The following is a 26931-nucleotide window of genomic DNA, read 5'->3' as shown; positions in this document are numbered from 1 at the left end:
GGTTCCAGTTTTTCCCCATTGCATATGATGCTTACTGAAGGTTTTAAATATATGCTCCTGAATATTTTAAGGAAAAGTCCTTTTATTCCTATGCTCTCAAGTGTTTTTATTAGGAATGGCTGTTGGATTTTATCAAATGCTTTTTCTGCATCTATTGAGATGATCATATGGTTTTTGTTTGGTTGGTTATTGATATAGTCAATTATGTTAATAGTTTTCCTAATATTGAACCAGCCCTGCATTCCTGGTATAAATCCTACTTGGTCATAGTGTATTATCCTGGGGATGATTTTCTGTAATCTTTTTGCTAATATTTTATTTAAGATTTTAGCATCAATATTCATTAGGGAGATTGGTCTATAATTTTCTTTCTCTGTTTTCAGCCTACCTGGTTTAGGTATCAGTACCATGTCTGTGTCATAAAAGGAGTTTGGTAGGACTCCTTCAATCCCTACTTTTTCAAATAGTTTATTTAGCATTGGAGTTAATTGATCTTTAAATGTTTGATAGAATTCAGATGTAAATCCATCTGGTCCTGGGGATTTTTTCTTAGGGAGTTGATTGATAGTTTGTTCTATATAAGCATAATCTTAATGCATTATACTACATTGTAAATACATTAGGTTAATGCACATTACTACATAAGTGCATTAGAATGCTTTCAAACTGTATTGTTTGAGGTCTAAAGGGGAAGCTTGCTACAGGAATAGGCAGTGACCAGGGAATATCTCTATGGAGAACATCACCCTAACTTGACCATCATCACTTTTTGAGGTTGCTCCATTCGCTGATGAATTATATTCATTCTAGTCTTTCCACCATTGTTCATACTCTTCCTTCTTCCTGAAATATTCTTCCTTCTTCCCTCTCAACCTAGACAAATACTGCTTGTTCTTTAAGATCCATTTCGAGGGCAAACATGCAACTTTCCTGGATAATCCTATGACTAGCCAAAACTGTCTTTTTTCCTTTCTAACTTCTGATAGCACTTATTGTGCTCTATATTATTTATGTTGATATGTGACTATATTTAATTTGATGCTCAATTAGGTACAGCATTATATGGGTCCTTAATTTTTTATATATTATATGGTCTCATACTCTATAATTTTGTGACTCTGGAGAAGGCATCATCCTCCATTAGATTGTTTCTTCTCCTGTGAAATAGCTGGTCCTGGAAAAAATTGTAAACTAATTGACTTGTCAAGGAAGGCTTTGCCCCTTTCTTCCAGGTCCCTTCTCTTCTTTCTTAGTGATATCTACACTTCCTTTCCATGTCCTGTCACCAAAAATATTTAGTTTCTGTTTCCAGCAAAACCTTCCACTATGCCAAAGTGATAAAATTCAAGATTTAATCTTCCCAAATGTCTTTTACATTCTTGTGATGTTTTGAAAATGGAAGAATATTTTTTACTGAAATTAATGAATTATTAAAGATAAAATTCCTTTGAAACGGAAGAAATTTTTGTGCCTTCTAAATGTCTTTTTAAAAACTTCTTATTTAAAAAGTGAAAATTTGCAATTAGATTGTAAGATCTTTCTGGACAGGGACAAATATCCCACTTGACACCTAGCACCATTTTAGACACAAGTGTTCATCAGATTGATCTGGATTTGATGAAATGTTCTGGAAAGGAAGAAAGTTTCTTGATGTTGGGTTCATGGCATGACAGTTGAATGAATGGTGGGTAGTAGACAATAGTGTTCATACCTCCAGTGGTCTTGTAAACAGCTCTTCTTGTCAAACTCTTATCCTTTAGATATCTACATTTATGCTAATCTCTGAAGAGCTTTTGTCTATCAGTAAGAGCTTTTAAAAGCATGGCAAGTCTCTATTCTAGTGTTAACTGGGCACCTGGCAGGAAATCCTAAATTGCTGAATCTTCAAGGCCCTAGAAAACATATATTGATATCCTTTCTGTAAATCAATGTCCTAAAACCACTGAATAATCGATCAATAGAACTGGATGGAACTTTTAGGAAATCTTAGTTTTACAGAGAAAGAAACTGAGACCCAGGGATGTGAAACTGCTTTGCTGAGCACATCTATCCATTTAGTGCAAAAGAAAAAAATATCTGGCTCCCAATATAATGCTATTTATCTAAAAGTATATAAGTAATAGCAAATAAAATTTCTAGAATACACTATTTTTATCCATCATTTTTGTCTATTTTTTTCATATTCTCCCAGTCCCAACTTGAACTTCTCTTGTCTCTAGCGTATTGCATTGCTCCAGAGCAATTTGTACCCTCCAACTCATTGCTTATCTAATTTTTGCACACATTTGATTATCACTTGATTATCTTCCCTGACGAGGATCCACTCATTCTTTAAATGCCTTCTCCATATCAGTGTGGCAATTTAGAGTCTGGGGACGAATGTAGAATGTGGAGGGAATTTGTGAGAGAGTTTTGCTTGAGTAAAATGAGGTTGCCAGACTGGGAAGGGAGGGAGAGAGGAAAAAAAGAAGAGAAGAAGAGAAATTTCTAATGCATACTTAAATGTATACATATATATACCATATACAACACATACAATGTGTATATTTTCATGCACTTGATTCCTGTCTTGGAAACTCTTTTATTGCAGAAGCACATGAATAGGGGAGTATTAGAATGCTTTCAATAAAGTCTCCCCCACTTAAATGCACCATTCATGTTGGGGTACATTAGAAGCAGGATCTGCAATACAAGTAGATGTCTCATAAGCTAGCTACAATGTTGTCAGGGATTTAAGCTTAAATCATTGGTCCACTAAGCAAAATTTTGTCAAGAGATCTTCTGTCATTCTCCCCGAATTTGGTTTCCTTCCTATGTCCCATGGACAGGGAAGTGGTGAGGCAGATAAAGCTACTGGCCTAGAGTCAGACCTCATCTTCCTGAATTCATATCCATCCTAAGATACTTACTACCTGTGTGACCTTCAGAATTAGGAATCAGCCCCAGAGATTTCTGACTCCCTACCTTCATCTTTTTTGCCACTTGTTAGAGATACAATTTTCTCCTAGTCCATCCTGATAGTCTCTCCTCCCTGTCTTTCCCAAAAAACCTAACTTGTAGCAGGAAATAATTTAAGTCCTAGAGAGAATAAACCTTCTCTGCTTATACATGTATAAATCAATACATTCTTACCAAGTTTGTTTACTAGCTATTTATTTATCAACTATGTCACAGTAAACTTATACTTCTGTTTTGACAACAGCCTCTTGTCTTTGGCAATATCTTTCTGTTTGTTCGAGCTTTGGGAAGTATATAATCAAGAGTTACATCTGTCCCTATTTCTTTATATTTACATATCAGATCAAGGCAAAAAGTTTCATATTAACAAATAATTAGCTTCAAATATTGGTATTAAAAAACAAAGTATAATTAACAAATTTAGTAATTGTTTGTTCCTGCTATGGGAGGCAGTCTGGTAGATATAAGGACCTCTGACTTGTACTGACAAGTCAATGATCTTATCAGTACTGTAGAGAACTCTTAAGACCTTTATAACTCTTTAAGAGATGTATTGGAGGACCAATCCAATCAGTTATTATTTTCTCATTGGTATGAGAACTCTCCAAGATCACAGATTATACTAGAACATGTCTTCTCATGTTTGAGAGAGGCAAAAAGGTGTAGTTGAAAGAGAGTTGAACTCAGAACTAAAAGGGCCTGGATTCAAGTCATATCTAGGATACATTCAGGCTATGTGGCAAGTCATTTAATTTTTCAGGGATATAAAGTACTCTCTAAATATTGTGGGTGCTGACTTGACTTTGGTCAAAGAATATTGTTAAAATCAAAAATCTCTTCTGCCTTTCCCTTATCCTTGACATCACGTCCAGATATTGAATCTTGAGATTATAGCATACTGTTGTTGTTAAGTCATTTTACTCATAGCTAACTCTTTGTGAACTCATTTGGTGTCTTCTTGGCAAAGCTACTGGAGTGCGTTGCCATCTCCTTCTTTACTTCATTTTATATATGGGGAAACTGAGGCAGACAGGATTAAGTAACTTTTTCAGAGTTAGTATCTGTTAAATTAAACTAGTTAAGTATCTGAGACGGGTTTGAACTTGAGTCCTCCTGACTCCAGACCTTGTATTCTATTCATTGAATCACCTAGCTGCCCCTATAACATATTATTAGAGAAAAAATTGTCATTTTGATAAAATATTCCAAACCAGTGGTTTTCAAAGTATGGTCCACAGAGTCCTGGGATTCTCCAAGACCCTTTCATGAGTCAGTGAGGTTAAAGCTCTGTTTGTAATAATCACATCTTCTCTGTAAGTGACAATTTTTAGAGAGTACTTAAATCCCTAAAAAATCAAATGGTTTGCCCAAGATCACATAGTCTGTATGTATCCTAGATTTCACTTGAGTCCAGATCTTTTTAGTTCTCAGTTCAACTCTATTTTAACTATACCATATTGCTTCTCTCAAAGATGAGAGGCCATGGTCTAGTTTATAATCTGTGATCTTGAAAAGAATCCTCATACCAATGAGAAAATAATAGTTTATATTTACATAAGGATAGGGCTGGTGCTGTGATTTCACTGGTCCTCTAGTTCACTGGGAAAATCTGGATGGGAAAAATCCACCTTCCAATGCAGATTTGAACGTGTCACAAAGGTTAAAGATCTTAAGAGGTCCCTAAAACATTGATGGATTCATTGACTTGCCAGTACAGATCAGAAGCTGTCATATGTATCAGGCTGCCTCCCATGGCAGAGATAAACAGTTACTAAATTTATTAATTATGCTTTGTTTTTTATATCTATACTTGAAGCAATTACCTATTAAAATATTCTTCCTCTTTCCAACTACATATCTTTATGAAGTGAATTTTTTTCATATACTTCAACCAAAGCAATGTATTCAACAGATTAAATATGGAAGCAAATAAAAGACTCTTGCTATTTTCTGTTAAGCTGAAGCTAAGGAGATCTGCACAAATATATAAAATAATACCACTCTTCTCAGGAAATGTTTTATTTTGGAAAATATTTTTCCATAAAAGTATCATTTTTATCCATGCATAATAGCTTGTATTTTTATTTTAGATAAATTAATAATTTTTAAATGTGTTTTATTTTTGAATGTGGTAAAGGTAGCTGGATATAGCTTTTAGGAGTCCTGAATTATGAGCATTGAGAATTTGAAGACCATTGCATGAGAGTATGTCTGCCTGTGCATTTTCATATTGAAAAATAATAACTGTGTAATGATGAAATGTTTATAAGGCATTTACCTCGAAACAATCATGTAAAAATAGTTAAAACAGATATTATTGTCCCTATTTCACAGACAAGAAGAGTAACAATTTATGTGACTTCCTTGAACTCCCGAGGTTGATCATGCTCCCAGATGCTCAGGCTCTCTGAATCAGATTTCTTCCATCATTTAGTGATGCTGTTGCTATTTCAGAGAAGGAAAAAAAGTATTGTGTCTAGGTGGCTCAGCTTGCCCAAGCTGAAAGAATCTAGCATATAACTTTCAAACAGTAGGCTCCTGTTGGATAAATGATTATCTTTATATGATATATACCAGTGATGATCCCTGGATGGTTTGTCTGTTTTATTTTCCTTTCTCAAAAGACTTTGTCTTTTCTTCTATATAGGCTTTCTATTCTCCAAATTCTTTTTTTAATTAGCCATATTGATACTTCCTATTGACAAACTCCTTTAGGTTTTCTGGTTCAATATGAGACTTGGCCTTTTAGGTTATACTCTAATAATGTTTTTTTATGAAGTTGAGTGAAAAGCAGCCTTTTATCTCTGAAACCTCCAATAAAGGTTTGAGGTGTATATCCTCAGTAATAAAACCCATAGGTAAAAGCTGTATTGGAATTAGGTCACCACAGCCCAAGTGAAGAGAAGAGCTACTGTCATTTATAAAGATAGTTTAGGCCAAAGGGTTAGGTATGAATGGCACATACTGTAAGAGAAGATCATTAGGAAATACCTTTTAGAACAACTATTATGTCTTTGGTATACCAGTCATTTAAAAGGGTTTTAATGAGTTCCCATTGCATACAGTGCTTTGGTGTAGTATGTATTAGTAGTATTACACTGTATTGAAACCCATTCTTGACATAAATGACCTATTTCCTTCTATTCTCCTGCCCAGCTCTGGGATTTAGGGCTTAATCAGCACATCTAGAAAGTGTTTTTTTTTTTTTAAGTCATAACTTTTCCTTCTCCCACACTCTGTCCTTTAGTTAATTAACCATTTAATCAATCAACAAGCATTTACTAAGCACATGCTATGAAAATGCCAGGCATAGGAATAAATATAGGGGATACATAAAATAGCAAAAACCAATCCATATTCTCAAGAAGTTTGCAGTATAATGGGGACCCATCTTACAGATAACTGTGTACAAACAAGATATACATAGGCCAAATTAGAGATAATCACAGAGGGGAAACACTAGCACTAGGCTTGTTGCAAAAGGTGGAATTTTAGCTGAGATTTAAAGCAAACCAGAAAAATCAGAAGACAGAAACAGAGAAAGAGACCTCTAGGCATGGAGGGATAGTTCACAAAAATACCTGGAGTTAGGAGAAGAAGTATTTGGTGTGAAGAATAGCAAGGAGACCGGTATCCCTGGATCACAAGCATGCAGGAGGGAATAGGAAGAGAATGGATTATGAAAGGATTTAAAATCAGTACTCAATAATCATTCAACATTTATTAAGTGACTCCTATGTGCCAGACACTGTGCTAAGCAGTGGGAATCCAAAAAAAGCAAAAGACAGTCCCTGACCTCAAGGAGCTAATGGGAAGTCAACTAAGGAGGCAGCCAGTAAATGAATATGTACAAAAATATCTATATACAGGACAAATAGGAAATAATTATTAGAGGGAAGACAATATAATTGGGAAGGGTTTTTAAAAAACTATCTATAGAAAGGAAGGAAGGGAGGAAGAGAAGAAGGGAGAAAGGGAGAAAGGAAGGAAGGAAGGAAGAAGGAAGGAAGAAGGAAGGAAGGAAGAAGGAAGGAAGGAAGGAAGGAAGGAAGGAAGGAAGGAAGGAAGGAAGGAAGGAAGGAAGGAAGGAAGGAAGGAAGGAAGAAGGAAGGAAGGAAGGAAGGAAGGAAGGAAGGAAGGAAGGAAGGAAGGAAGGAAGGAAGGAAGGAAGGAAGGAAGGAAGGAAGGAAGGAAGGAAGGAAGGAAGAGGGGAAGAGAGGGAAGAAAGAAGGAAATATGATCTAACCAAATCCCACTCCAATCCCATTTTTGCAGATTAAGAAAACCAAAGCAGAATGGTGAAGGGACTTGCTGAATCTCATACAGGTAGTAAGTGGCAATTGTGGGGTTTGCACTTGAGTTCTGTAACTGAGTTCTTATATTCTTTCTGCAAATGTAGTTTCATGTTTTTCATGCACTTGGCCAGATTGGCCCTTTGGCATCCTTTCAGCTATGCAGCAGCCAGATTTCATAAGTAGGCAAACATATGAAATTTGCTCCTTTAAAATTCTGTGATTAAAAAATTGGAGAAAAAGTCCAACCACTTCCATAAGGCTGACACTACACTAATATATCTTTCTGTCTCTTCAAAAGGAAATGTGACAGCATTTAATAGCAAATAGCCCTAAGTTCCTCCTCAACTCTAAGATGGCTCCACACTGATAGGGTAGGGATAGGTGACGGAAAGAAATGTCCTCAGGTTTTCCCAACTTAATTACTTTTCCAAGAATGGCAAAATGTTCTTTTATGTTCCAAGGTGAAGGTTCAGACAATTAAGTTTGTCTAAAGAAATGGATTTTCTCCCTACAAAACTCTGCTTTAAAACTCCACTTGGCGTTCCACATTCAAGCAAACTGCCTCATTAAGCCAGAGATTCTGGAGAAAATGTTTGCAGAATAAAGACATCCGTAATTAATGCTAAAATGTCAAGAATTCGTTTACTCGGTCCCTTTTTTCCCCTTAGTTTCTTACACTTAATTATCTCTTTAATGAGCTGCTAATATAAGAAAAAGGAGGGGAAAAAAATCTAACCACTGCAGAGGGAACAGTGTATTAAAGAACCATCATTTAGGAAAATAGCTAAGGTTACTCCAGCTTTGTTTGGCTTAAGAGTCTAGCATCTAAAAATGTCGATTACTTATTCGTCACCACTGTGACTGAGATGGTCTCTTCAGTGAACTGTTAGATTTTTTACTTCAGTTCAAATAAAACATGCCTTCAAAGTAATAGGCAAATGTCATCTGTGATCCTGCAGAACTGTTCTTCTGGGCGAAGGTTCAAGCTCTCTTTTCAATGTTGCTATGGCATACTTAATCAGCATCAAGATATAGGCTGACATATGATGATGATGAAACCACAGATTAATCAATTGGAGGTCTCAGAAGCTAGCCTTAGGCCCCTGACTTCAGAAAGTCAGAGATCAGGAAGATCTGGAGCAAGCTGAAAACAGTAGCACCATCAGGAATCCAGAAAGTTTAATTCACATTACCAAAGGAGATCATTGACTGTCAAGTGAAGGAGAAGACTCATTTGAGAATAGGGACTGTTCATGTTTTGTTTTGGAAGGCTTAGCACAAAAGTAGATGTTTAAATGTCTTTGCTGATTGATTAATGTGATGGTTGATCTGGATAGAGCCAGAAAGGTCTGCAGAAAAAGAGACTTATTGGGAATAAATTGGGTGTGTAGGAAAACTAGCATAATAATACTTTTTTTGGCAGCTAGGTGGTACAGTGAATAGACTGCTGAGCCTGGAACCAGCTGTATGACCCTGGACAAGTCACTTAATCCTGTTTGCCTCAATTTCCTCATCTGTCAAATGAGCTGGAGAAGGAAATGGCAAATCATTCAACTGTTTCTGCCAAGAAAAGTCCAAATGAGGTCATAGAAAATTAGACAAAATGGAAACAAGAACAAAAAATGCTGTAATGTTCGCAAAACACTTTACAAATATCCTCCCAAATGGGGTCAGGAAGAATAAGACACAATTGAAAATGACTAAGCCTATGATACTTTTAGGTAATCTACCTGATAGTATTGTTTTATGATTCAAATTAGATCATATATATGAATATTCTTGTAAATTCAAAGCATCTTATATATTTTAGTTATTATTTTCTAATTAAGGGTTCTTAACCTGGAGCTCATGTTTTTGTTTTAATGTTGCAACACCTGTTTTAATATAATTAATCTTCTTTATAATCCTATGTATTTTAATTTTGTGCTTTAAAAAAAGCTATTCTGAGCTTCCAAAGTGACCTGTGACACACACAACAAAATTAAAACCCTGTAGCAAATGAAACCCCAGAAGGTGAAAAATCTAGAACAGAGAGATCACCTATTTGCTAAATGAAGTCCTTACTCTTCATAAGTACATCCAGAAATAGATTAAAATGTAATTAAGAAATATTTTACAAAATTAATGAAAATACAATAAAACATAGGTAATGTTAATGTGTGGTTTTCTATGTCAATATGTAACCCACAAAGATTCTTTTACGTGGTTTAGCAGCCTTATTTCTATTTGAATTTGATATCACTTGTAGAATTGCAATTGAGGGTTGAAGGGTCATTAGAAGAGTCTGCTTTTATGCAACATGTCCTATATGGCTTTGCCAACATGGCCTGGAATATAGTTTGACCCTCTGTAGCCTTGGGGATTGTCTTGTTTCCCCTCTGGGCTTGAGTGAGATGATCCTGAGCTTACAATAGAAGTATTGTTTTTGTTTAGTTGTTTCCACTCTTGCCTGACTCTTTATGACCACATTTGAGGTTTTCTTGTCAAAGATATTGAAATAATTTGCCATTTTTTCTTCAACTCATTTTACAGATGAGGAAACTGAAACAAATAGGGTTAAATGTCTTTCCCAGATCACAGAGCTAGCAAGGCTTATTTGATTAGTTAAGAATCAAGTTTTTTCATTAACTTCTTCGTGGCAGTCCATCATTTCAAATTCCTATTCTGGATTTTCATGTGTTGGATATGAATTAATGTCCTTTGAAAACTACTCTAAGACACATTTTTGTTGGATATTGGAATGTAATTTTTTTTAGCATGCTTCTCTATTCATCCCATTTTTCTCCTTCACTTCCTTTCCTTGAATGCTGTTCACTTCTAGCTATCACTCAAGCAAACTTTCAGTTAACATTTCATTTTAGCCCTGAAGTGCCATCAGAATGGAGCAGAATCATCAGCAAATTTCATTGCATTGCAAATGATGACTATTTTTTCCAGGTTACCATCTACTAGAATCTCTATTATTCACTGTAGTAAGAGAATGGGTTAGAATTAACTCCTTTCATTTTCATTTTCAATGCACCTCATTTCCAAACTTGAATGTGAAGTCACTTTCCCAGCCATTTATAGACATAGAGAAATTGCAGATCCTTTTTTTTTCTTATTATATTTTTTCTCCATTTCCCCTTCTTCCTTCTATAATCTATATACCTTTTCCTTTGATCATCACTATCGTAAATCTGTTTGGAAAACAAATTAGTCACTGTAAAAGATTTTAATCTTGAAATGATCAGACATATATAGTGGATGCTCATTCATTCTGTATTCCAAAAGCTTTATTAGATTACTATTCTTTCTTGTCATTAACAATAATAATATCTAGCATTTTTATACTTCTAATGTTTGCAAAGTACTTTGTATCTATTATCTCATTTGATCCTGAATTTGAAAATATCATGTAGCTAATAAGTGTTTGAGAGAGGTTTTGGACCAGGTCTTCCTGATGCACAGGGTCACACAGGCAGGATTTGGACTCAGGATTTGCTGACACCAAATGTAACTCTCTGTCCACATGCATGCATGCAATATGGTGCTGTAGATGATATGCCCTTTACTTTAAGGCGTACATACATCCATATTTTTTCTTCAAGGTGAGCCAGACATCCAGTTTCCCCAACTAATTTATAAGCTTCATAAGAGCATTGTAAAACATAACCCCTACAGATTTCCCTCCAATAGTGCTTCTGTAGCAACTCAATAAATGTTATTTATTTACTAATTGATTGGCTACTATTGGTCTCTGCTGATAATAGTTCCATTCCAAAATCAGATAACTGAGAATGATTCCACAGATTTTTTTTGTTTCAACCTTTGTGAATTTTTCTAAGATGTTTTTTCCTACTTTACTATAGTGATCAGAATGAAATTTACTTTTGAGAATCTCACTGAGTCCCAGAACTTCACATTCTGCCTGTATCCGAAGAGAACTATAAACTGTGTGGAACATGTGATTGAATGTGGTATGATAAAAAGAACATATAGTTAGGTGTCAGAGGTCCTGACCTCAATCCAGATACAGCTGCATATTACATGATCTAAGACCTGTCACCATCCAAAAATCAACTTTTCAAATCATTCCTGATAGTTGATTTTTTTAATGATCAGTTAGAGATTAGAGGTTTGATATCTTCTGAAAGAGTGGAAGCCTCTTGAGAGGCAATTGTATCAGTTTATCTTTGTCTCCTCCACATTTAATATGATGCCTACTGTGTATTAGATATTTAATAAAAGTTTGAATTGAACAAAGTTTTTCTAAGCTGTGATTATCATCACATACTTATTGAATACCCATGAAATGAACGAAAACATACAAGACATTGTGAAGTCATACTAAGAATTAATATTACAAAGCACTGTACTAAGTAAGTACCTTACAATTATTATCTCACAACTATAGGAGATAGTATTTTAACCCTTTTTTACACATGAGGAAACTGAAGCAAACAGGAGTTAAGCAACTTACCCAGCATTTTACAGTTGAGCAAGTATCTGAAGCTGGATTTGAACTTGGGTTTTCCTAATTCCAGAAGCACCTACATAACACCATGGATAGAGAGTGCTGGGTCTGGAGTCAGAAAGATTCATTTTTCTGAATGCAGATCAACCTCAGACACTTACTGGCTATGTAACTTTGAGCATGTCACTTACCCCTGTTTGCCTCAGCTTCCTCATCTATCAAATGAGATGGAGAAAGAAATGGTAAGCGTCTCCAGTACATTTTCCAAGAAAGCCCCAAATGGGGTCACAAAGTAGAACCTGACTGAAAAAAAATTGAACTTACTCACTCCAGGTCCAGCACTCTGCCCCCTGTGCCACCTAGAAGTGGAGGTAGTGCTTTTTCTTGGACATCATACCATTTGTAATGGCATTTAACTGATTTCTATTCCATCTGTTTCCTCTACTTTCTTTTCTTTTCCCAGAGGAGATTTTCAAGACTCACATTGCTCACTGGTGGTCTCCAGACGGGACTAGGTTAGCCTATGCCACAATCAATGATTCCCGAGTGCCCATCATGGAACTGCCCACCTACACTGGCGCTACCTACCCCACTGTTAAGCCTTATCATTATCCCAAGGTAAGAGAAATGGCACTCGACTTTTCCTTTTGCTGAACTGATTGCTTGCATTATTCATAGGTCTTTCCGCTTTCAGCTGACTCTGATGTGGAGATGTACTAATCAGAGATGCTTATGAGCGTTACAGTAAACAGAGAAAAGATTAATTATTTCTCATTAAATTGCCATCTTTGTTTAGTTAAATTTGATGGTTGGTAAATTTACCTTTTGTGTTTGCCTAAGCTGGGGTTAGTCATTTAACTAAACTTTAGAATAGAATTTTAAAAAAATCTTGTTTTCCCTCAGTAAGTGACTATATCTGCCTCCCACCCTCATTCTTTTTCCCTCCTTCACTCATGAATCATAGAATATTTATAGGATTTGGAGCTGAAAGGGCCTTAGAGATCATCTAGCCCAGTCTCCTTATTTTACATATGAGAAAACTGAGGCACGGAGAATTTAAATAACTTAATCCAAGTGACACAACAAAGCAATAGCAGAGTTTAAACCAGAACTCAGGATTCCCAACTCTTAGCTCAGTATTTTTTCCATTTTTAATGTATACTGGCAGTTCACTTGCATGAAACTAAAGAGAGGATACAATGTGTACAAACTGATGACTATGATAGCCACCATCCAGAGGTAGATATATTTGATTCTACAGCCAGTAGCAGAGCATGGTGGGAAATAAAGGGAGAACTATGTGGGAATGTCATCATTTCATAGAGAAGCTCAGAAATCATCTGCACCCATTTCTTACTTGAGTAGAAATACCTTTTACAACATTCCACCAAGGTAGGCATCTAGGCTTTGCTTGCAGACCTCTAGAGTGGGATCTCAATATCTCTTGGGGACAGTCCATGTCACTTCTGGAGAGTTCTGTTAGGAAGGTCTTCACTAAATCAAATGTGTATCTCTCTGCCTTTTCGAATCATTCCTTCTTATATAGCCCTCTGGAGCTAAGCAGGAAAAATATAATCTTTTTTCTACTTGAAGGCCCTTCAGATATTTGAAAAAAGTATTTTCATGTCTTCTATGTCCTTCTCTTTTCCCAGTTCTTTCACCCAATCCTTAAGCTCTGTAGTGTGAGAAATATAAAATGAATGTCTCTCTATTTAGTATCTCTTTGAATGAATGACAAATATCTCTCCTCACAGTGAAAAAAAAACCAGAGAGAAAGGATCCCTCATTTTGCCCATTCAGTTTCTGATAAATCCAGGGACAAGTTCCTTTAAGCATGAAAGATGCTAATCCCTAGCATATTTAGGAACTGGAGAGTTGTGAGTTAAATAGGTCTCCTTCATATTCCAGCCAAAAATATTTTGCAGTTCCTCCTTGTAGAAGTGGTCCTCAAAATAAGATTTCTCAACCTATTGAAAAACATATTTGACATTTCTTTACTGAACTCAAGCACCGGTCTTAGGAACTGGAAATATGCTTTTTACATATCACTGAAACTTTATACTGCCAGTAGGTTGGTGAGTTCAACCTCTGAGCCACCCACTTATGTTCTCTCTTTTGTGTCCCCTATTCTTCCTTTCCTGGCCAAAACAGTGGTATTTTGGGTATGTAATATGTTTGGTGGGTACATACCACAGCCAAACTGGCAATAGCAAGAATATAAGAGGAGTTCAAAGCAGAACACTGTACTCAATCTTATTTGGAAGGCTTTAATTTCATCCCTCTTGAGAGCTGTGAAAACTCCTCTTGAATAACTTCCCATTTGTTCGGTCATCTTGCTACTCCAAAACTCTTTCCTTACTTTCTTCTGGTTTCTCCCTCTTCTTTCTCTAGCAGATGATAAAGTTGTGGATGATAGGGGGAAAGTGCTATAGAGAGGAAGAGAAAGAGACAGGAAATTGAGAAGGAAGAAAATCAATCCAATCCCCACGTATTTCCCAAACGAGAGTGTTAAATATCCCAACATAGAACATTTTTAGCCATTCTCTATGAGAATTAAATTCTGTTGGCTATGTCTTAGGAGTGTCCATAAGTTTGTATAACCCATGAAATAAATGTGAAAATCTTTTACAAGGCAAAAAAAAGTATTGTGTCAATTATTACTAATACTATCCCTGTTCTCTTTTGTATCCTAGGCTGGGTGTGAAAATCCAAGCATTTCCTTACATGTCATCGGTTTAAATGGGCCTACTCATGATCTGGAAATGACACCACCAGATGATCCAAGAATGAGGTTTGCTTCTTTATGTTTTTCCCATAGCACATGTTAGTAATATGTTTTCAATCCAATATTTTAATCATTCTGTCTCATATTTCTCAGTATGAGCTTCTCAGGAACAGACATTCTGGGTTTCTCCACTATTGTGTGACCCAACTCTATATTTTATCTTTTTGAGCAGATTAGGATTTTTTGAACTCAGTATTTCTTTAAAGCAGAACATACCTATAATAGATAAATCTCTTTTGTTAAAATAAGAATTCTCAACCTATTGAAAAATATATTTGACATTTCTTTACTGCACTCAACCACCAGTCTTAGAAAACAGAAATATGCTTTTTGCATATCACTGAAACTTTATACTGCCAGTAGGTTGGTGAGCTCAACCTCTGAGCCACCCACTTATGTTCTCTCTTTTGTGTCCCCTGTTCTTCCTTTCCTGGCCAAAACAGTGGTATTTTGGGTAATGCCCAAATTTTGTTAAAATAATGACAATCATATGTATTGGAAGTGAGTATTTTCCTGAAAGATATCCTGATTGGGAGTCATTTCTAATATTAAAAGATTGGATCATATTAAAAGGTTAGATTTGAGCTAAGAACTCAAATGTAGAAAATGGATTTGTTTCTAAGATTCATTTATTAGTATTTTCAAGAAGATTCTCAACCCCATCCTCACTTAAAGTGGGATTTTTTTCTATACGTTGTTCCAACTACATGTACCCATATATACAGAACTGGAAATAGCCATTTTTTTTCAGTTGATCCAGGAGAGGGGGGTGGGAGGCAGCTGCTGAGGTTTAGTGATCATCTGTAATGTGGCCATCAAAGGAAAAAGCAAACTTGTTATATAGCATGAGGTTTCTAAGATCCAAAGGAGGTAGTAAATATCCCTCTGAAGAGGATGGGGGCAGAACAAAGCAGGATAGGAAGTAAACTGCCAAAAAATGCTACTGGCCCCCCACAATATCCTTCCTTAGAGCAAAGTTCTGGTAGCATTGTCCTAGTTGAAGTTCTACACCTAAGATTCTAGAAAGGGAGTAGGTCAGGTAAGGAAGCACAATGATGCCATGGCTTGATAATTCATACATCACAAATTGAATTGGTTTATGTCAAAATGAACACTGAGATCCAGTATTGTTTGAGTTTTGCAACTCTAGCCTGCAACATAAAATTCAACTATCAAACTGTAGTTTTTAATAACTATAATAAAAATATAATAAAAAACTATAATAAAAACTCATCAAGAGTTGGACATTTAGTAGTTACTCAATAATTTGCTTTTCCTGACTCCAGGTCCAGCACTCTTTTATTGCTTTTGCCACTTCCTCTCTCCTAAATTTCAAAGACTATCACTACCAACTTCCGAATTTTATGATTGGAAAAAATGCAGCCCCTATAAGTTAGGATGTCCAAGGTCATATAGGTAATGTCAGAAGTGGGATTTAAATTCAGGTCCTCAGACTCCAGAGACTTGTTTAGCCCATTACACACCACTGCTTCCTTAACTTAGACATGAATTAACTTAGACCTGTGTCCATTCCCATGTCCATTGTTCATTACTTCCAAGAATCATAGATTGAGAGTTAAAGAGAGCATTTGAGATTCTCTAGTCCAACACTTCCTCTTATAAAATAGAGGCCTGAAAAGGTTAAGTTGCTTGTTCAAAACATCCTGGAGATGCCTTCCATAACACCAGCATAATGGAAAATAGAGGGATTCTATGTTAGTTCCCTCACTAATGTTACTTAGTTTCCCTCCAAGGAGCTTCCTCCAAGGCTTAGCTCCAGCTGCTAATGCCTTTTCCCTTTAGATTATTGCCATTTATTCTCAGTATATATTTTGTGTATACTGAGTTGAGTACATGTCTCCACAATTTGAATATAAACTCCTTGAGAGCAGAGACTATGTTTTTGCCTTCCTTGTATCTTTGACACTTAGCACAGTGGCTGATACATAGTAAGCACTTAAATGTTTATGGACTGACTGATTGCATCAACATAAATACATGAAGCATTAAAGAACCCAGAATGGGTCTGGTCATATTTCTTCTTCTCTAACCAAGGATTGAGAAGACTGTTCCACCAGCAAAGGTAAATTGATCCTATGGATGTTCATTTTCACTGGATTGTGAGGCAATTACATGGTTATTTACTTTGATCTCTTTCCCTTCTCTACCCTTCTTCACCTGAGATCTTATGGTTTCATAGTTAGCCTTTGAACTCCCTCAAGTTCCTGGAGTCTTAGTCTAGCAGATTTGTTGCATTAGTGTGGAAGTTCATCTAGAAAATCTAAGCTGTCTGTTTCAGTTAAAGTGAAAAATCTCATTTAGCAATTTCTCAATCCTGATTACCTTCAAAGACAATGAAAGGTTATACTCAAGATTGCAGGCTTAAGCACTAGATTTTAGTTCATTATGATAGCTCTAATTTCTCAAACAAACTTGTATTTTGATAAGTGTCCTTGACATTTAACATGGTTATATTGAAATGAGGGACAGTGTGACATAGATGGAGAACTCAACTCAAAGCCAGGGTAAGATTCTCTCTTGGGTTTGAGTATCACCTCTCATTTTAGCTATGGGACTCTGCACAAGAGTCCTTGCAAGAAAGGTATCAGTCTTCATTGGAAGAGAGTTTCCTCCTACTATTGGTGAAGTCACAGTTCCAGTGCCTGTCCTCCATATGATAGCTGACATCTGACATTCAGTGGCTGCTCAGAAAACGTTTTGACCAATTTCTCAGATTTTATCCATGGTGCTAGTTAGCTGTTCTACAGAAAAGAAGATGGTCTTGGAGTTGTCACAGAGGAAGATAGTCTTGAATCCCACTTCAGATATTTGTTAGTAATGTGACTTTAGCTCACTTTCTTTGTGAGCCTCAGTTTTATTGTTTTCAAAATGTGACTTCTAAGATTCTTTCTTGCTCTAAATCTATGATCTATGATTCTAATATTTTTACTATCTACATCATTGAGTTGTTTTGAGAAAAGTGTTTTATAAACTTTCAAGTTCTTATCTTGTAAATAGATTATAGCTCAATAATAAAGTCAGAGGCTAAGATAGTAAGACCATAATCTTTAACAGTAATCTGTGGTCTTACAAACTACTTTCTGACATCAGATTTAAGGGCATCTATAGGAATAACTAGTGCAGCCAAATGGCGCAGTAGATGGGGTACTGGAACCTGGAGTTAGAAAGATTGAATTAAATTCTGGCTTCATACAATAACTAGCTGTGTGGCCCTGACAGGTTATTTAACTCTGTTTATCTCAGTTTCTTCCTCTATAAAATGTGCTGGAGAAAGAATTGGAAAACCACTCCAGTATTTTTGCCAGTAAAAACCCAAATGGGAGCACAAAGATCTGGACGCAACTTAAAGGACTGAACAAAAACAGGAATAATAAAATATATTTTAAAATAATCAGGCTTTGGAAACAAACACCCCAAAAATATCCCGCAAAGATTTTTGAACATTTTGTCTTTTCACCAAGGAGTTGTGAAAAGGATTAGAAAATAATCTAATTGAGCACTAACTCAGATTTGCTTATATTGAGATCAATTCAGCTTTATCTTTTTTAATTCCAGAGAGATTTAATCCTTGATGGTGCCAGCTAGTTATCTTAATAATCAAAATATTATAACCCAGATATTGTATTTGTTATTTCTAAATAATATTCATCCTTAAAGGTTTAGCTGATATCTCACCACATTCATAAAGTCTTTTCAGACTTCTCCAGCCCACTGTTTTCTCCCTTCTTTGTTTTCTGTTGGTACTGCACAATTTAGTGCATGATGTGTAATCAAAGTATATCTGTCACTTCTCTTCACTGTAACTATCAATTTTTCAAAGTTGGGAACTTTATTGCTACTAATACCTATAACAATTTTGAACTCATATAACTTCAGTCAGCTAATAGTGAATTCAAAAAATTTTAATTTCAATATTTTATGCAACTATATTTACCATCTGTGATTCTATCAGTTGCGAGTCAGAGGTCAATATGAGTGGAGAAGATCACTCTACTATCCATAAATAGGGAATTCTGGGAATGTTGTCCTTCCACAGACCACTTTCAGTCAAGATTCAAAAAATATCCGCAGGAATAGCTGAATACTTTTGAAGAGTTCCAGGCAATAAAAACTCCCCAAATTCCCTCAGTTTGTCTTTGAGCAGCAAGGAGTTATCAAGTAGATTAGAAGCCAATCTATCCCATGTCTTCATAACATTCTTAAAAGATATGACTTCCCAAACTTGATAAGCAAACAAGCATTTTTCTTCCCTTATGCCAATATTCAGATTCTCCTCTTCATCCTTTGTATTGTCCATAATACCCATGGTCTAAACTTCTTAGCTCTATATACTTATTTCCCTATCTCACGTTCTGTGGACTGAATCTTAGTGGAAAAACCCTGACTCATAATGTTTAAACACTTTTCTCTATTCTTTCTTTCATTTGTCTCAGTTATTTTCTCCTCTCAGTACCATTGTAAAGGAAAATTCTGGCTGGATAGTGACTCAAACTTATTCTGTGGACTAGAATTATTTCCATTCTAAAATAATAATATTGATGATGATGATAAACAATCTAGATTCAGATAATGCTTTTAAAGCTTACAAAACACATTTTATCTCATTTGGATCTCACAACTACCCTGATGATAAGTGCTATTATTATCCCTATTGCTATAGATAGAGAATTGGGACTTATAAAGGTAGATCAATACCAGTAATAGCAGCTAAGCCAGAAATCCTGGAATGAGGGAAACAAAGTCATTATTTGTGCATGGGGGGAGGAGGAGGGAAGGGAGGTGTATGTGTGTGGAGTCAATTTTCAGTTGTCTGATTCTTCATGACCTATTTGTGATTTTCTTGGCAAAGATACTGAAGTAGTTTACCATTTCCTTCTCCCTCATTTTACCAATGAGAAAACTGAGGCAAACAGAATTGAAATGTCTTGCCCAGAGTCACCCAATTGACAAGTTTCTGAGGCCAGATTTTAACTCAGGAAGATTCATCTTCCTGACTACAGGCTGAACACTCTCCCCACTCTACCACCTAGCTGCTCTGTCTATTTGCAGTTGTCTTGTAGCTATTATGTGTGATTTGCACTGAGAACTCATCTATTAGGAAACATTAAGCAGTCAATATACAGAAGATAAAAATCTCAAAATCCAAACAATTCCTGCCACCTTCCAGAAGTACTGTGCAGAGGCACAGCAGAAGGCATTGTGCCATCTTGAGCTGAAAACAGTTACTGCTTTAAAAAAATTATCTTGTATCCCTCCTGAGTTGATGGAGTAAGTGAAGATGATGTGCAGCAGAATGTGTGCTTTAATTTATTTTACAAATGAGGATTCTAAGACTCCCAGAGGATAAATAACTTACCTATAGCAACATTAATAGTAATTATTTTATAATCATTGAGAGTGGTACTTGAACCCAGGACTTTCTAACTCCAAGTGTAGCACTGTATGTGTGTATATGTATTATGTGTATGTATAGATATGTGTGTGTGTATATATATGCATGTGTGTATATGTATGTATATGTATATGTAGTACAGATTATGTTGAACCAATTTATTTTGAGCCAAAATAATTTATAGGGGAAACAGAGTACATTTGCCTCCCAAAGAAGTGAAAGTTATCCCTCCAGTCTTTAAACCATTACTTCAGTGCCATATGTTTCCAACTAGGGTTGTGAGTATAGAGCTGTGTGCCCAGATTTAAAGTGACATTAAGCAGCCCACTTTGACCATTTCACATATTTCCACAGTCTGAAGGTTATGATTCTGTCCTGAAATGTATAGTGTAACAGGAGCTGGAGTTTTCTAGTGGGCAGTTCAACAAGAAAAGGGACAGAGCTATAACTCTTAGTCTGGGGACCTGAGCCAAACACTTGGAAGCATCCCTGAGATAAGCAGTGCTAAATGTCCTCCAATCAACCATGGAAAAGAAGAGTCCTTGACAGTGATCCCATGGGATACCATCCCCTATAAGAAACCTATCATCAGGAGAAAAATTAGTCTGGACAGGACCTTACTTAATTACAACAGTGGGAACAAGAATCAAAAGAAGGAAATGAAATTTAGTTTCTGTTGTGCTGAAGAAATTAAAATATTGCCATTGTATTAATTAACACAATTTTAAATTGTATAGTCTTTTAAAATCATTATTCTAAATTTTTGCAAATCCTAGTGCTTATGGTCAAAATTCAGTCACCCCAGCACAGATGTGATTCTAAAAGGCAAATTTAGAAAACAAACATATATTATTTATTTTCAGATCCCCATTTTTAAAATATAATTCAATAGTTAGAAAATGAAACATGCTATGTAATGAGGTGTACTCTGGACTGCAGTGGTCAAGAACTGGGAAAAGTAGCTGTATTATGTTTGGGGAGCTTTGAGGATAAAATGTAAGAAATCAGTTAATTAGCTAGCTCTTCAAGAACCGGAAGCGTCAGGGAGTTAAAGTGCAATTCTGCCTGCCCCCAACTCTGTTTCTGTCTCTTCCTGGATTATACACAGCAATCTCTTTCAGCCAGCAAAGCATCACTGTCAGCTGAGAATACAAACACTAAATGTTGCAGAACAGGGCCAACTTTTCAAGAAACTGCACATGGTGCAAGACAGAATGACTCAGAGGATGAAAAACTAAAGCAACACAATTAGTGATCAGTCCCATTTTTCCTTCCGCCATAGCTAGGAGGACTAAGTTATGCACCAGCAACTTTATAGGAGAGATTGTGTAAACTACAAGGGGGTACAGAACCTTGGTTTTGGAAAAAGAAATATTAAAATCACAAATATTTACAAACCATTTGAGTATTTATTGAAGCCCAAGGGAGATTGACTGATAAATGAACTCCCTTTTTAGGAAGTGAGTTTTGCTTTCTGAGCATGAAATAGAGTTTTCATGGCTACCCTGGAAAAGATGTTATAGAAAAGAATCCATTATCAAAAAAAATTAGATCTTAAAAGTTTCTTCCAAATTTGCAATTCTAAGACTATGATATATGCTGACTCAGAAACATGACCTTCCTCAGTTCAATGACTTTCAATAGTTCCTTGATTTTTAGATTGAGAGAAATTTTGAATTGAAAGGAATTTTAGTTAATCAGAGGTATCAGGCATGCTTTCATGCTCTACAACCCACAACATTTCCAAATGCTGCCTAAAACATATTTAAATTTAATTGGGATATGGTTAACAAAATAATTAAAAAATAATTACAGTACTACATGTATATTGTTGGCATGTGGTTTTTTAAGTCAACCTGCAGTCTTCAGAGATCCTTGTTTGATTTCAAGACTCCTGTATCTATTTGAGTTTGACACCAGTGATGTTATCCAGCACCTTAATTTTATATAGATAGAAACCAGAACTTCAAGATATAAAGTGCTTTGTCCAAAGTTAAATAGTTAGCCAATGACAAAGGCAAAACTAGAACTCAATTCTCTGTTGCATATACCATGTTTTCTTTCCTATTGAAGCAAATTTCAACAACTTCAAGATTCTCCAAATTTGGCCGCATTAACTTATCTCACTAATCATTATCACCATTGATAAAGAAACTCTTGTGCTAAACACTAGGGATTCAAAGAAGGAGAAAATTTGGTTGCCTAGAGCTTGCTCTTTAAGATAGAATTCCTACTTCCCAGCATGTGGTAGTCAGACTGGATATAGTGTCCTTCAGATTCACTGTACTTATTATCTTTATTCATGTTTTTTTTACCCAACAAAAAATCCCTTCCTCTCTCAACCTCTGTAAATCCTATCCATCCTTCATATTTTAATTCAGTATATACTTAAATTCGCTTATAAATCACATGTGGTGCTGGTTTGTGGGGAGAGGAGTTTATCTGGGGTTTGTTCCATTTCCTTTTCTGAGACTGGGTTATGTAAATTCCCCATTTTGTTTTGTTAATCTCGGCAGTTTGTATTTTTGTAAATATCCATCCATGTCATTTAGATTTTTGGCTTTGTTGATATATAATTAATTTCCATATTATATAAACTGTTTGCAAGAATAGGAAAAGAAATTCTATCTTCTGTGACATAAATAAGTTCCTGATATGATATAAATATGATCTTGATACCTAAACCAGGCAGCATTAAAACAGAGAAAGAAAACTATAGACATTATCCCTAATGAACCGCAACATAAAATATCTAAAACATAAGATATTAGTAAAAAGAAACAGCAACACATCAGGAAGATTATACATAGATTATGATTCTCATTCGGTCTTCCCTTACTACTTCCACCCTCCTTAAAATGTAATTCCTATAGTACTTATTTTTGCACAATACAGTAAACTACCAAATTTTATATATCTTGCATTGTTCTCATATGCATTCATGCTTATTAGACTTGAATCTACAAATCTACAAGGATTCATTAAAGATAAGAAGCAGGTCTTCCACTGATTTTTAAAAATAAATTTCATTGATATCTTTTTGTTTTAACATCCTTCATCCTCCCAGAAATTTATCCTATATAATAATGATTTCTTTAAAAGAAAGAGGAAGAATAAAAAGGGTTAAAAAAAGAGCAAAGTCAAGCAAAATATTGAAAAATATGATATATGCAAAGTTTCACATATCCACATTCCTTGCAAAGTAGTATTCAATGATTCCTCATGCAATAAATTCTAAGGACATTTTATATGTTTGGTGAATATATATTGTTTGATTTACTGATGGTAGCCAGAGTAAATATTTCTACTTTTACAGCCTGTTATCCAACTTTTTGCAGCTTCTTTCCCATTTATACCTATCTCCAACCTGACCATTTAACTATGAGCTAAGAGAGGCTAAAAAGAAATGAAAATCATTTTAGCTATTTTTTGAACTGCTAAAATGTTAATGGGATATGTATGTGACAAGCTGAGGATAGAGCTGAGGGTCAAAATCATTGCTGTAAATTAGATTTTTATCCAATTTTTATTGTTTTGATTATCATAGAGCTCAACTAGAGCTATAGCTGAAGGAGATGAGAAATCTGAAATGTAAACAATGCTCCTTGTTAAACACTAATAATTAAAAAAAAAAAGCAATGTAACATTCTGTATTGCCATATTGAGCAGGGAGGTGGTACGATAGAGTACTGGACCTCAAGTTTTAAAATCTTGAGTTTAAACTTGTCCTGGGATACTACTAGCTATGTGAGCCTGATCAAGTTAGTTAGCTTTATTTACCTCAGTTTCCTCAACTGTAAAAAAGTTGGAGAAAGAAATGGCCTTTTTGTAAAAGCACTGGGCTCTGGAATCAGAGGACCTGAGTTCAAATTCAATCTGAGGCACTTAACACTTACTAGCTGTGTGACTCTGGGCAAGTCAATTAATCCCAATTGCCTTGCCAATAAAAAAAAAAAAACTGTAAGCAAAGAATTTTTGTTCCCCCTGGCTTTCCTTCTTTATTATTTAATAGTTCTATCCTTTAAAGCTTTGAGCCACCATCTCTCTAAAGTCTTCCTGATTCTATCAGTAAGCAATGATTTCCTTCTCAAGGTCTTTTTAAATTCTCTGATGTACTTTTAATTCTATTTTCCTATGTTTGGGTTATTCCTTTACTAAACCATGAGCTTCATAAGGTCGACATCATACCTTATCTAAACTGTGTCCCTTACCCGATATAGTAAGTGCTTAATTAATGCTGGATGGATAGATGGATAAATCTAACACATGAGCAAGATTGGAGAGGGTCTTGAATTTCTTGCTATTCCCTAAATCATTTAACATATAATTTGCTGCCAATTTGTAAGGCTAAGCAGTATTTGTTTCAGATGCCATTATGTTTTAGGTTGTTTGCCCCTGATGAACCTATACAGAAGGATTTTTTCCTCCAGTTATGCAAATTCCCACTAGCAAATGTAAGAGAGGGGATCTCTTTCTAGATGACATTGTTCTCCATTTGACCTCTATCAGAATGGAATTATAATGATGCATATAATGTATAGTTCAATGAATGAGGTAGGAGTGGAAGTCGAAGTGACTAAAATTTTTTGCCACCATTGCCACTAGCAAACCCTGTCTTCTTTGTCCCACTTCATCTGCTGTTTCTGCCTTCTACCCAAATTTTAGGGTGGATGAAAAATGTAACCTATTTTCTTCCGTTTAAGAAATTGAATTTATTATAATGTGCTTCAAGCAGTAATTTGCCCTTAATTCACATCACCTTTTCCTTTTAAGGGGAATGAATTTGCTTCTGACATTTCTATGCAATTAAAGACCTTTACTCTGGAAGCATACACCATTATTGGTTTCTGGGGCAGGGCAAGGTGGGGGAGGGGGGAACTGACAGTGTAGTAGATTTCTACTCTGTTACCATTTTGCCCAAATGTCCTGATTTACAGGGCTAGACTTTGGAAAGGAAATCATGAGTTCAATTTTTACTTTGATGTATCTCTGGGACCTTCTGGTAAAGATGTGCAATAAACACAGTTGGAAATGTGAAACTGGAACTCATGATTAGAATTCAGAGCTGGACATACATAGTCCTAGTAGCTGTCTGAATAGTGGTGATAACTGAAGTCTTAGAAATAGTTCATATTTACAAAAGAAAGCAGTTTACTCAGGAGGCAATAAGAAACCTGGAAGGATTTTGAGTAGATAAGTAAAATGATCATATTTATGCAGGTAGGAGATAACTGGCAGGAATATGAAGGATGTGCTAGTGGGGGAAAGAGATTGTAGAATAACTGTTGAAAAAGCTAGAGGTAATTTCTGACTGTTCATATAACTGGCTGAACAGATCATTTCTTCCATTTGCCTTTTCTTCCCACCACATTTGTAAAATCCTTTGTTAGATATTGGAGTTCCAAAAAGTGACAAAACAACTTAATACTAGTGAGATAGTACTTTATATGTATTTTATAGCAAACAAATGAACTAATTAAAATTAATAGACAGTTCTGCGGGAAAAGTCATTGTGTGATCATTTATATGTCCCTCGTGGGACTATAAGAAATCACTTAATCTCCAATTAGGCTCAGTTTTACACTGTGTACATGATCCTTCATTCCTTTTAGTCGTAACAACAAATCTATTCTCCTTGAGGGCAAGGAGTGCCTAACTTATACATTTTCATTCCCAATATTTAATACATAATAGACAAAAAAAATTTCTTTATTGATTGATAATGGCAGGAACAGTTGCTTATTTGTCATAGATCTGTTATCACTCCCCAAGTCCCAGTGTTGAACATATTAGTTGAATGAATGAGAATGCAAGTAATAGATAATTATGGAAAGAGCTCATTTCTTCCTCTGAATCCTTCTCATTCTCTGGTATTTTGATACCTTCTTCTTCCATTAATGCAAGAATTGCATTTTTCAAGAAGGTATTTTGATTCTTTTATCCAAACCTATCCAAATTCTATTCTTCCCTTTAGACCCATTTTCAGACTTACTTCCTTGGAGAAGCAATCTCTGATGCAAATTACCCCCAAAGAATTCTGAAAAAGTGGTTAATGGCTCAGGATATACCCATGAAGGACGATTTGAGTGGAGTGTCTCCAGAATATCTGCTGTTTTACATCTTTACCAATGGCTTGAATAAAGCCATAAATAGCACAATTGTCAGGTTTTGAAATAGCTAACTCAGTGGATGACACTCAGAATCTGAAAAGATGTTATTCATCTAGGGTATTGTACCAAATCTAAGATTAACTTTAATTGGGGAAAAATCTAATTTAATAGGCAACAAATTTAAAAAGAAAATTAATAGGCAGTCTTGAAAGGCAACATGGAGTAGTAAATGGAGGACTGTCCACAGATTCAAGACCTAAATTCAAGTCTTACCCTGACATTTACTAGCTTGTAACTATGGCAAAACTCACTTCATCTCTTAGAGATCATATGCTGATCAGCATTAATTAGGGGAACTGTAGGTCTGGACCAAAAAATATATATAAATCTTAAACTTGTAGGATTTTTAAAAATCAAATTCACAAGTTAACAGAAAGGTGTTGCTAGATGGCAGTTTATTTGAAAAAATATATTGCAGTTCTAGTGATCTGATAATTCAATATGAGACAGCATGTGCTAAAGTATAACTAATGAAATCTTGGGCTGCATTAAAAAAGGTAGTGGCCCCCATGAGGAAAGTGCTTGTATCCCTCTTCTCTGCCTTGGCCAGGCCACACAGGGAGCATTATGTTCATTTGAAATGAATGCCACAGTCCAGAAAGGGCAATCACATGCTGGATAATGCCCAAAGAAGAGTAGCCAACAAAATCAATAATCTATATTGAGTGCTTTCTATGTCCTAGGCATAGGTCATAGCAAGACCAAAAATAAGAATGGAAACAGCTCCTGCTTCCAGAGAATTTGCATCCTATTGGGAGAAATGATATGTACATATGTAAAGATATATAGATTATACCAATTATGATGCTGCTATGAGGCGTTTGGGGGGAAAGCACAATTGAGGGGATCAAGAA

At 35.6% G+C, this 26931-nt stretch overlaps 1 protein-coding gene across 3 annotated transcripts in view; it reads left to right on the top strand.

Annotated features, from left to right (window-relative positions):
• The window catches only part of DPP6 (dipeptidyl peptidase like 6), a 1012545-nt gene that overhangs the window by 823350 nt on the left and 162264 nt on the right, over nucleotides 1-26931 (top strand). For all 3 annotated transcript variants that reach the window (XR_007947662.1, XM_051961469.1, XM_051961470.1), the window contains exons 9-10: nucleotides 12173-12327; nucleotides 14403-14500. Coding sequence is in view for 2 of the 3 variants with exons in the window: in XM_051961469.1 (XP_051817429.1) it covers nucleotides 12173-12327; nucleotides 14403-14500 (253 nt within the window). In the remaining variant the exon portion in view is untranslated. The remainder of the gene's footprint in view (nucleotides 1-12172; nucleotides 12328-14402; nucleotides 14501-26931) is intronic.

Source organism: Antechinus flavipes, chromosome 5, assembly GCF_016432865.1.
Source record: "Antechinus flavipes isolate AdamAnt ecotype Samford, QLD, Australia chromosome 5, AdamAnt_v2, whole genome shotgun sequence".
NCBI classification, from domain to species: domain Eukaryota; kingdom Metazoa; phylum Chordata; class Mammalia; order Dasyuromorphia; family Dasyuridae; genus Antechinus; species Antechinus flavipes.
The sequence above is the reverse complement of the archived record's forward strand: the minus strand, read 5'-3'. Positions and strand labels throughout refer to the sequence as shown.